Source organism: Chiloscyllium plagiosum, chromosome 10 (genome assembly GCF_004010195.1).
Source record: "Chiloscyllium plagiosum isolate BGI_BamShark_2017 chromosome 10, ASM401019v2, whole genome shotgun sequence".
Lineage (NCBI taxonomy): Eukaryota > Metazoa > Chordata > Chondrichthyes > Orectolobiformes > Hemiscylliidae > Chiloscyllium > Chiloscyllium plagiosum.
In genome coordinates, this window is record NC_057719.1 from 68,093,898 (window position 1) to 68,106,861 (window position 12,964).

General features: G+C 40.8%; 1 protein-coding gene across 2 annotated transcripts in view; it reads right to left on the minus strand.

Moving 5' to 3' along the window:
- Positions 1–12,964, minus strand: part of cdin1 (CDAN1 interacting nuclease 1) — a 161,598-nt gene that overhangs the window by 41,409 nt on the left and 107,225 nt on the right. The window contains exon 10 of one of the 2 annotated variants that reach the window (XM_043698014.1): positions 370–461. The exons of the other annotated variant lie outside the window; for it this stretch is intronic. Within the exon in view, the coding sequence (XP_043553949.1) occupies positions 448–461 (14 nt within the window). The 3' untranslated portion in view covers positions 370–447. Of the gene's footprint in view, positions 1–369; positions 462–12,964 lie in introns of those variants that run through there. 2 annotated transcript variants of the gene reach the window in all.

Sequence of the window (12,964 nt, forward strand, 5' to 3'; positions counted from 1 at the left end):
TGTGAACGGTTCCACTACATTGCTGAAGTTTGGAACAAACGTCCAATAGAATCTGCTGAGTTCTAAGAATCTAAGCACCTTTTTCTTCAAGGTTGGTCGTGGAAATTCCTTGATGGCCTTCGCCTTTGCGTTGTGTGGGGTCAACTTACATAACCAATGTATGTCCCAAGAATGTCACCTCTGCTTTTGTCAATTCAGTTTTAAGTTTATCACCAGTTTTGCTTCTCATGGTCATTCAGAGAGCTCTGCCAACTGTATCATGTGATCTTTCCAGGACTTCCTAAAGATCACAACATCGTCCAAATAGACTGCACAGTTTATTAAACCAGCCACAACTCTGTTCGTAAGTCTTTGGAACATGGCGGGAGCGTTCTTCGTTCCAAAGGACATCACTCAAACTGATATAGCCCATTTGGGGTCACAAACGCAGAAATTTCTTTTGCCGATTCAGATGAAGGTACCTAAGGATTAAGCCATAGGAGTGTTGTTTTATCGGATCAGTATTCCCTACGTCTACTTCGTGTACAATAGCATTAGTCCTCCCTATCTGATTCTTACATATGTCCCTATATTGCAGTAACAAATCTTTCAACTGCATTCTATGCTCCTGAGACAGATAGCTTATCACCTATGCCACTCCTCAAGGACTTCTTCATTTTTTAACCTATTTTGAGGCACATCCATACTCTGCGGGGCAGTAACTAACACCTGTTTCTCCAGTTCTTTCTCTCTGGTATAATATGGTTTCACACGACAATCTAGATACCTTTTCCCCCCTGTCATCTTTATTAGATAGTTCACCTGACTCAACTTTTTCTCAATTTGATCGGGACCACTAAACTTGGAAGGGATCTCCTATCACTGGTAACGGTACTAACACGTTATCCCCTGGGAAAACATCAGATTCTCAGAGCTTTTATCTGCCACCTTTCACTCTGTACTGTGCCCTCTTTAGGTGTTTAGTTAACTCACCTACTCTACTTACTCTACTTACTCTCCCTCACCTCCAATACATAATCTAAGTGTGAGATCTCCGACTTTGGTCCTGTCAATTTTTCTTTAATTAATTTCAAAGGGCCTCTCACTTCATGACCGAATATTAACTCGAAGGGAATAAAAGAAGTAGATTTGTTTGGGGCATCTCTAATGGTAAACAATACGAATGGGATACATTTATCCCAATCATTTGGGTAATCCTGACAGTATGCTCTGAACATGGTCTTCAAGATCTGATGCCACCTTTCTAAAGCTCCCAGGGATTCAGGATGATACGCATTAGATTTAAAGTGTTATATATCCACCAAGCTATCCACAACCTCATTAAAGAGCCTCGCAATAAAATTTGACCCTTGGTCCGACTGAATCTCTCTGGGTGGCTCATGCTATGTGAAGGAAGCTACTAATTCATCTACCATCGTTTTTGCCTTGATACTCTGTAATGGAATTGTCCCCGTCAATATGGTAGACACATCCATTATGGTTAACAAGTACTGGTTCCCACTTTGATTGCATAGGTCCCCTCCTGAGAACTAAGTTATAACCCACATGAAAGGTTCTTCAAATGCAGGAATTGGCAACAAAGGTGTTGGTTTTATTACCGCCTATGGCTTACCTACTATTTGGCATGTATGACAGGTACAGCAAAAGTTAACGACATCCTTGTGCATTCCAGGGCAATAGAAATATTTTTGGACTTTGGCCGGAGTCTTTCATACCCCTAGGTTACTTCCTACAGGTATTTCATGCGTTACCCATTAAAACTCCTGTCTGTATCCTACTGGCAAAACAATCTGGTGCACTTTGGCCCATTTCTCCTCTACACTAACCTGTCTCTATTTCCGTCGTAGGATTCGATCTTTCAGATAATAACCCTTTGGAATACTCTCTGCCTCCTTTTCAGAGTACGCATCCACATATATATCTTCAATCGTCTTGTCTTGCTGTTGTCAGTCCCTTTGCCTTTCAGGACTAAACACTTCTGTCTCTCTGCCTGTTCAGATTTTTCCTGCACCATTACGTTAAACAGGGTACCCGCTAACTTAACTTCAACTCCTTGATCTTCCTCTTTAGTTGATGCTCATGCTATGACCTATGACTGTGGGATCTGGTGACCACACAGTCTGGGAAAATACCAGGATATTGCTGTTTTAACTCCTCAGTTTCTTGGTCTTCTCCACCACAAGGTGTGTCACTCCTACCTTGGATCCTGCAAAATCATTCCAAAGAACAAACTGAATTCCTGGAACTGACACTCTGTCAATCACTCCCACTGTAACTTCCCCAGTTTTGAGTTGGCACTCCCACCTGATCTTACATAGGGGAGTGCTAAATTTCTGTCCATCTATCCCACAAATTACCACACTTTTGGGTAACAGATCAGAAAGAGTGTATATTTGCTCATCCCTTACTATCAGCAACTGGTTAGATCTTGTATCTCTCAAAATTATAACTTCTTGTCCTTCTCCCCCTTTTCTTTGAGTAAACTTTACCCACATAGGAGAATTTTTTGTAGAGATCAGGTACAAACTCCATACTCAGCCCCTGCCTAGGCTGTACTCTTCTGCAGCTTCTTGGGGTCTCCTTTACTACCTTCACTAACGCCACTGGCTTAGCTTCTTTTACCACATCTTTACCCACAGCGCCTTTCTATAACAAGCAGCACTGTGACATATCCGTCACGTTGAAATTCTGGCCGGAAACTGGTCTTATGCACCAACATGTACTCATCTGCTAGTTCTGCTGCCCTCCTCACTTCCTGAACTTTCTGTTCCTCCACGTGAATTCTTACCAACTCTGGAAGTGAGTTTTTGAACTCCTCCAGCAGAATAATCTCTTGTTGAGCCTCAAAGGTCTTATCTATTTTCAAAGCATGCACCCATCTATCAAAATGACTATGTTTAATTCTTTCGAACTCAACATAAGTCTGAGCTGGTTCTTTCTTTCCATTTCTGAACCGCTGTCTATATGCTTCTGGTAACAATTCATAAGCACTTACAATAGCCCCGTTTAACCTTTACAGAATCTCTTGATCCCTCATCTGAAAACACGGCAAATACTTCACTTGCTCTGACTACCAGTTTAGTCTGAACTAGCATTACCCATAAATCCTTGGATCACTCCATCTGCCTAGCCAATTTATCAAATGAAATACAGAAGGCTTCAACATCTTTCATATCAAAATATGGCAGAGTTTTGGCATGTTTGCATATATCACTGCCTTCTCTTTTAATCTCCATTCTGTTAACTTGACTTTACTAAGTTGCAACTTCTCAAGTTCAAATTTTCTCTTTTTGTCTCTCCCTTTCTTCTCGCTCTCTCTTTCTTTGCTCAGCTAAGACCTTTCTCTCTCTTTCTCTAACTCCATTTCTCTCAATTGTAGTTTAAGCTTTACTATCTCTACTGCACTTGTCTGTTTCTGATACACCTAAGTGTTTGAGTAACTCCCCTACAATCTAAGCTTTACTTTTGTCCTTGGTTAAACCCAAATCTAACTTATTTGCTAATTCTAAAAATACAGCCTTTTTTCTTTCCTTCTAAATTTTCTTGGCAAATTATAGAATAATCCTCAAATCCCAGAACCTCTTTAGCGATTTTAAGAACAATTTCTCACTTTTAATTTAATCAACTGGACCCCCAAATCTACTCAAATCAGTCAAAACCAGTTCAAATCCTGACAACGATCCCCCAAAACTGTTAAGACACAGGGTAAGCCTTCCTGCTTAATTTAAACCAGCAACATAGAGAAGATTTATCCCATGCTGTAATCTGTGAAAATTCAAGAGACCAAGAACTATTTAAAGCAAAAATTAACTTTATTTCTTAAAGTATAACAGAGAATCAATAACTAACAACTATTTACAACTCCTTCCTCTAACCTATCTTTTACCTACCCCTCTAAAATACTGGTCTGATAAAAATCCCAAACAAGATTTATGAACAAAACTTCATATCTCAAAACCAGGCAGCTTTCGGTTCTCCTCTCTATTCTTTTCTTCTTCTTGGAGATTCTGCTTCACAGGTTACCGATCTATAAAGGTACCTTTAAGAGAGCTATTTTTTGGGCAATCTTTACATGCTGGTGGCTTGGCAGTTCTCCTCCCCAACTGTTCAATTGTCCCTGGTCTTATACCCCGAAAGCATCGCATTGTGTCATTTGCTTTTAAGTTTGTCAATATACTAAATTCAAACTGGATTGGAGTTTGTTTTTTTTGGGGTATAATTTAAACTGATTGGTCTAATTCAAATCTGTTTTTGACTCCAGGCAACCAGCGACCCAAACTACTCCTGTAGCTGGACCGCATATTACATTGTATTTTATTCAGAACACTTGGTGCTGTCAGGTTGTTTTGCTAGCTTTAACTCTCTTAAAGGTATAGTACACCCACATCTTCAGAACAGGTTTTAAGTTGATACTTCATCAACAGCTTTTGCTGCACAGCAACTCTACATAAACATGTTCATCATTCAGAGAAGAGGAAAAGATTTTGATCTCACTTCAGGATTTCAATTTTAAGCAACTTACCCTTAACTTTAAGAATATAAATGAAGTTAAATCAGTTTGTTTACATTTATATTGGTACCTTAAAGATTTGAGTTGTCTCTCAATTTCTTTTCTACAATAAACAAGATCACAGGCTCTTGTAGTGCAGTAGTAGTGTCTCTACCTCTGGGCCAAGGAACCTAGGTTCAAGACCCATCTGCTCCAGAGGTATGCAATTATATATGTGATTGGGCTTGCTTGCCAGAATACAGATCAGAGGCATTAATAGGGGTTAAGTGTCAAAGTAGCTGTTAAAAGTCTTACTTTGGCTCTGTGGAACATTATTCCTCATATGGGTGAGAAAGGGCTCTCTAGGTCTCAGCCCTTACATTACATAATTGTCATACCCAGTCTACATGCTTCATCCACACCAACTCATGCCCTCTTCCACCTTCATGGCCTCTTATGCCTCTTACCCATCACCCTTTGCCCTTACACCCTCAATGCCAACTCACTCAGTATGCACAAGGGACAGTACTCAGAAGATTAAATAAAACGAAGGTGTGAATATCTATTTCAGTTTTCACCATAAGGAAGGAAAAACACTCTTACTCATTAAAGTCCATTCAAAATTTTAAAAGTCCAAGTATCTGCTCTCTTATCAAAAGAAACAAACATGCATTCATAACTCCACAAAGACAGATAATCCTTCGTTAACCCATTTAAACAATCAATCAAACTTCGGACATCTGCTGATGTAAATAAAGGTTGTTGAAAACAGCCAGCTGTTAATAATGTATAGCTATTGCGGTCATATCAACAAACTATTATAATGGAGAGCACAGTTCTTTTTCAGATTTAACTGACAAAGCTAAGTTGTCTTTTTTTTGAATAATTTCACTGCTTGACAGTTCTATAGAGTTTGTATGCACTTCATGAGAGTTTGTGTCTCTTTCATAAATTTGTGACGACCGCATTGCAAGTTAAGTCCCAATATCAAAAATGGTGTCTGCCAGATGGATACGGCGAGTTGGGGGTTTCCTGCCTGTGAGTTTTGTCCTGTTCCCTTTCTCATACCATTGAAAATGAGGTGGCATTTCTGCTTCTGGTTCCTGCTTATCGTTTTGAAATGAGTGTGAAGTCTTCAGGACTTGGTGAAAATCCCTTCCATTGTCTGTCTCAAGTTGTTGAAATCTTATCTTGAATTTCTGTCTAACCTAACAGAAATCACCACCATGGAAATTGTGAAAAGTACTATAGATTCAGTTTTCATTTAGTGTCTCGTATCTAATGCAACAAGACAACCAATCCTATGCAAAAGGAAAAATTTGAATAAAGAATTTTAATATTAATTGGTATGGAGCTCAAATGTGACAGCACACTTGAAGATCTTAGTGAGAAAGGAAGGTGCAAATGAAATATGGATTGAGGGTGTGTTTTTTGTTAAATCAAAAGAATAAGGGTAAAAATGTTCAACACTGAGGGAAGATGACTAAGGAAAAGCAACTATTAATGATTTAGCCAGCACGGCAGTTAAGATGGGAAGTTAAATGTTCAAGAGTTGACCGAAGATGCTAGCAAGGTGACAACTCTCAGCACTTACTGATCCATCTCCTTGAAAACTGCCCTTATTGAATGGTAACTGTGAGCCAGTGGCCGAGTGCCCTTGAGCAGTGGTCTCTCTCATGAACTCACCTAGTTTGATAGGCAGTCATCGTCAGAGAGATATACAGCATGGGAACATACTCTTTGGTCCAACTTGTCCATGCTGACCAGATATCCTAACCTGACCGAGTTCCATTTACCAGCACTTGACCCATGTCCCTCTAAATCCTTCCTATTCATATACCAGTTACTTTTTAAATGTTGTAACTGTACCAGCCTCCACCACTTCCTCTGGCAGCTCATTCCATACACGCACCACCCTCTGCGTGAAAAAGTTGCCCCTTGGGTCCCTTTTATATCTCTTCCCTCTCACCCTAAACCTATGCACTCTACTTCTGGACTCCCCCACCCCAGGGAAAAATACCTTGTCTGTTTATCCTATCCATGCCCCTCATGATTTTACAAACCTCTATAAGGTCACCCCTCAGCCTCTGACGCTCCAGGGAAAACAGCCCCAGCCTATTCAACCTCTCCCTATAGCTCATCCTCCAACCCTGGCAACATCCTTGTAAATCTTTTCTGAATCCTTTCAAGTTTCACAATATCCTTCCAACAGGAAGGTGACCAGAATTGCACCTAATATTCCAGAAGTGGCCTTACCAATGTCCTGTACAGCTGCAGCATGACCTCCCAACTCCTGGACTCAATGCTCTGACCATTAAAGGAAAGCATATCAAACGCCTTCTTCACTATCCTATCTACCTGCGTCTCTACTTTCAAGGAGCTATGAACCTGCACTCCAAGGTTTCTTTGTTCAGCAACATTCCCAAGGACCTTGTTTTTAAGTGTATAAGTCTTGCTAAGATTTGCTTTTCCAAAATGCAGCACCTCACATTTATCTAAATTAAACTCCATCTGCCACTTCTCAGCCCATTGGTCCATCTGATCAAGATCCCGTTGTAATCTGAGGTAACCTTCTTCGCTGTCCATTAGACCTCCAATTTTGGTGTCATCTACAAACTTACTAACTATACCTAGTTAAAAATCACACAACACCAGGTTATAGTCCAACAGGTTTAATTGGAAGCACACTAGCTTTCGGAGCAACGCTCCTTCATCAGGTGATAGTGGAGGGCTCGATCGTAACACAGAATTTATAGCAAAAATTTACAGTGTGATGTAACTGAAATTATACATTGAAAAATTGATTGTCTGTTAAGCCTTTCATCTGTTAGAATACAGTGATAGTTTCACTTCTTTCATGTGTAAATCACAAAACCTTTTTTTAAAGTTGCATTCTCGGGTTAGCTGTTAACAATGGTGATAGCTAGACAATATGTTGACGGTGTTAGCCCCCTGTGTTCTTTGTCTATGACCTGATGTTTAGATTGATTCTAATCTAAAAAGTGAGATAACAGAGTTTTACATAAATTCATGCAGTTTTTGAGTTCAGAGTTCTACATGAATGTATGCAGTCCAAATCATAACTATACCTACTATGTTCATATCCAAATCATTTATATAAATGACGAAAAGCAGTGCACCCAGCACCAATCCTTATGGTACGCCACTGGTCACAGGCTTACAGTCTGAAAAGCAACCCTCCACCTCTTCCCTCTGTCTTCTACCTTCGAGCCAGTTCCGTATCCAAATGGCTATTTCTTCCTGTATTCCCTGAGATCTAATCTTGCTAACCAGTTTTCCATGAGGAACCCTGTCGAACGCCTTCCTGAAGTTCACATAAAATCACTCCCAATACCTGTGAAAAGGCCTAATCTGGACTCAGCTCTGTCCTACATAATGCTGAAGTCAGCTGTGTTGAAAGACCTTACCACTGTAGAGGCTTGTAAGCTCTAGATGTGCAGGGCTTTGCGACACAGTCTTGTGAATCTACACAATTCATCAATAAATTAATTAAGATAGACAAAGAAATTCAAAGAGAGCTCTTTGATGGCTATATTGAAACTTTGGTTAGGGTGTACGAGTTGTATGATCACACATACTGCTCTGCCCTCATCAATCCTCTTCGCTACTTCTTCAAAAACTCAATTTTGTGAGACATGACTTCCCACACACAAAGCCATGCTAACGACCCCTAATCAGTCCTTGCCTTTCCAAATATATGTAAATCCTGTCCCTCAGGATTCCCTCCAACAACTTGCCCACCACCGATGTCAGGCTCACCAGTCTATAGTTCCCTGGCTCTTCCTTACCACCCTCCTTAAACAGTGGCACCACGTTAGCCACTCTCCAGTCTTCTGGCACCTCACCTGTGACTGTCGGTGATACAAATATCTCAGCAAAGGGCCCAGCAATCACTTCCCTAGCTTCCCACAGAGTTCTAGCATACACCTGATCAGGTCTTGGGGATTTACCCACTTTTATACGTTCCAAGACATCCAGCACCACCACCTCCGTAATATGGACATTTTTCAAGATGTCATCATCTATTTCTCCACATTCTATATCTTCTATGTTCTTTTCCACAGTAAATACTGATGCAAAATACTCATTTAGTATATTTCCCCCCATCTCCTGCAGCTCTACACATAGGCTGCCTTGCTGATCGTTGAGGGGCCCTATTTTGTCTTTAATGTATTTATAAAATCCCTTTGGATTGTCCTTAAACATATTTGCCAAAGCTATTTCATGTCCCCTTTCTGTGCTCCTGATTTTCCTCTTAAGTATACTCCCACTACTTTTATACTCTAAGGAATTACTTGTCAAATATTTGTCAAATATTAACCAAAACCTCATTCTCTAGTCATCCAGCATTCTTGATTGACCTTCTGCTGTAAATGTGTCTTCATGCTTCTGCCTCAACATACAACTCGTACGCCCTAACCGAAGTTTCAATATGGCCCTCAAAGAGCTCTCTTTGAGTTTCTTTGTCTATCTTAATTAATTTATTGATGAATTGTGTAGATTCACAAGACTGTGTCGCAAATTCCTGCACATCTAGAGCTTACAAGCCTCTACAGTGGTAAGGTCTTTCAACACAGCTGACTTCAGCATTATGTAGGACAGAGCTGAGTCCAGATTAGGCCTTTTCACAGGTATTGAGAGTGATTTTATCTTGCAATAGATAGTCTGCAGGCCACCAAGTAGCCCATTGAATTTTTGTTCAAAATCCAGTTAAATGTTACAGGAATATTTTTAAAGGAGCTGCTCTACCAGTTATAGGTGCTTCTCTGCCCAATTGCTCCTGTAGGCTTACAAGTAATCCTATCAGCACTAAATGCAGGACAAGAACAAGCTAAGATTGGAGGAGCACAACTCATGCACTCTCACTCAGTATGAGGCCTGGATGCATGATAATATGTCTGCAGGACTGGAAAACAAGGAGGGAATAATAGTGGAGTAGTTGTCATCAGAATGAGATTTCTGCTGCTATGGGTGGAGCAACTGCGAGTTGGGCTGCCATGACATAGTGAGGGGTGCCTGAGAATGGAGCTGCCATGCCAAAGGTGGGGGAGTGGGTGTGGGGTCTGAGAGCTTGCTGCCTTGGGTTGAGAGAGGAGATAAACATCTAGCTGCCAGAGGGGAGGAAATGTGAAGTGGACCAAAGCTTAGCAAACAGCATTAGCAGATGCTTGAAGGGCTGTTTGTTTTTCAACTTCCAAGGTAGTGAGCACTGGGAGAAATTTAACAAACTGTACAATGAAATTTTAACAGTGATTGGACCAGCTTCAGATATGTTCTTCACGACAAAAAAAAAATTGAGTTTTCCAAAGGCTAGTTTTCCAGGATGTCAGTATTTTCCCATTGATAAATGGGCACTCCACAGGGTGGACCAGTTTTTCAGCAACAACATGTGACGTAGTCCTTTTTCATTCCAAGAGGGGGAAAAATGAGCAGGGAAGTTCGGACACGTGGCCCCACTGTTGATTGTGCTACTGGTTGGGGGATGGATATGAAAATTAAGAGGAGCAGCAATTGGAGCAACATCACAACCTGGGACACTGATTGGCTGAGGGAATGACTGGGTAAGTGAGTGGCTGGCACGTTGAGTTGGTGATGGGCTGATTGGGTTTATAAGGGGCTGGCTGGGGGAGTGAGTGAATCAGTAGCTTGTTGCGTAAATAGGTCAGGCACTGGCTAAGGGGCTGGCTGGGTGAGTGAGCAGACTCACTCTGCCTTCTCCTCCCTCAAAGCAGGCTTGGGGTTGGAGGGGGTGAGGGGGAGCGGGGAGGTGGTGAGGAAACCTGAAGCTGATAGACAAAAACAACTTCCAACTCTCACCAAATTCATGTGAATTTCACAAAGGCCAACTTCAAATGTGTTCCACCAGACATGAACGAAGGTCAGTGTTAGTTAAACCCAACTCCTTTGCTTCACCTTAGTCCCACCCTCCCCTTGATGGTAAGGACCGATGGCTTCATCTTTTTCTCTTTCTCTGCTTCATAACCAAAAGGACAAAAATAAAAAAATTGCTCGTCACTTGACTAGCTCCTTAAAAAGAAATCCCATTGCTACCTGCTGTGGTGGGATTCGAAACCATGTGACCATAACATTGGACTACATCTCTGGTTATAAGTTCAGTGACAATTGTTATGAGCCAACTCATTCTATGACTGAACAAGTCAAATCCCAAACTGAAATCTGGCTCAACAGGTTATATTTTTGTATTTGGTTTTGAGGAGGTGGTATTCCACAGAAATACTAACACCCAATGCTACAGACTTGATTTTAACAATAAAACAGAAGCTTATAACACAATAGAAATGAAGAATAAAACAAACTGGATTATTTTCACAACAGTTTAAAGATTTTGAAACACATGGCAAAGTACAATCCCTAAATGCTCCTTTCTAGTATTCAAACTGGAGAGAATTTCCTTCTTTAATTTTTCTTCAGGGTTTAACTTCATGGTGGCTTCAATTCTCAGTCTTGAGAATCTTCAAACAACTTAGCTTATAATTACTCAGTTTTGAACAATTCCTTCCAAGTTAGCGAACACCTTAACACTTCTGGTTTGGAACTTTCGAACCAACTCCTTACACCTATTTCTAACAGTTCTAAATGGTCTCCCTTTTTCAGAAGTAACCGTCTCTCATAGCCAGTTCTAGCCAAGACATCTGCAAACCTAAAATCAAAAGGGCTTTCCTGAAGCTTTGGGTGTTCCTCTTAGTCAAAAGAAATTATTCCATCCCAGAAAGAGTCTAATGCACAACTGCTTATTCTATTCATTAGTGTAAAACTCACCAAATGAAATAAAACCCTGATCGCTCTCCAGGAAGTTTCTCTCACACACTGTTTTAAAAGAAATCATCATGGGTATTGCAATATTTATAAGTTAATCAATAAACCACTTTCTCATACACAAATGTAGCCCTTGTAGAACCTAAACCAAGCATCAGTGAGCAGATTATTGCTGCACAAGTGTTTCTCAATCACACTGTTGACTACACCTTCCAGCACTTTATTGATGATCAAGAGTAGACTGTTGAGGTAGTAATTGATTGCATTGGATTTGTTTTGCTTTGTTTACACTGGACATACCTGGACAATGTGCCACATTGTTGGTTAAATAACAGTGCTGTAACTGTATTGGAACAGTTTTACCATAAAAGCAGTAAGTTCTGGAATACAAGATTCCAATACTATTGCTGGGTGTTAGAACAAAAAATATTATATCACAGGTACAGGCCCTTCTGCCCTCCAAGCCTGCACCGATCCAGATCCTCTATCGAAACCTGTTGGCTATTTTCTAAGGGTCTGTATTCTTTTGCTCCTTGTCTAGATACATCTTTATTGACACTATCATGCCTGTCTCTACCACCTCCGCTGACAACACATTCCAGGCATCCACTACCCTCTATGTAAAGAGCTTTTTGTGCATATCTCCCCTAAACTTTTACCCTCTCACATTAAACTTGTGACTCCTAGTCCTCTACTCTGAGAAAAAGCTTTTGCTATTGACGCTGTCTATATGTCTCATGATTTTGTAGACCTCAATCAGGTCCCCCCTCAACTTCCATCTTTCTAATGAAAATAATCCTCAACCTCTCCTCATAGCTAGCACCCTCCATACCAGGCAATATCTTGGTGAACCTCCTCTGCACCTTCTCCAAAGCATCCACATTGTTTTGGTAATGTGGCAACCAAAACTGTACACAGTATTCCAAATGTGGCCGAACCAACAACAGAAAAAGAGGGAAAAAACATACATAAGGTCCAGGCAATTGAATACAGACTAAGCTTTGGAAGAATTTCGGGAATGTAGGACCTATTTGAAATGAAGAATTGAGAGGGCTAATAGGGGTCATGAGATATCTTTAGCAAACAGGGTTAAGGAAAATCCCAAAGCGTTTTATTTGTATATAAGGAGCAACAAGCTAACTAGAGAAAGGGTTGGCTCACTCAAGGGCAAAGTAGGAAGGCATGTGTGGAGTCAGAAAATAGATGAGATTCTTAACGAGCACTTTTCATTGGTATTCACCAATGAGAGGGGACATAATGGATTTTGAAGTTAGGAATAGGTGTTTGATTAGAATCAAGAGTAATCAAACATCTAGGAGGAGAAAGTGAGGACTGCAAATGCTGGAGATCAGAGTTGAGAGTGTGTTGCTGGAAAAGCACAGCAGGTCAGGCAGCATCCAAGGAGCATGAGATTCGATGTTTAGGGCATAATCCCTTCATTAGGAATGCCCGAAATGACGATTCTTCTGCTTCTCGGATGCTGCCTGACCTGCTGTCCTTTTCCATCAACACACTCTTAACTCTCATCTCCAGCATCTGCAGTCCTCACTTTCTCCTCCTAGATGTTTGATTACTCTAGGTCAATTTGGCATAAGGAGGGAGGAAGTGTTGTCCACTTGTTTAAGAAGGATGGCAGGGATAATCAAGGTAATTAAAGACTGGTGAGCCTGACGTCAG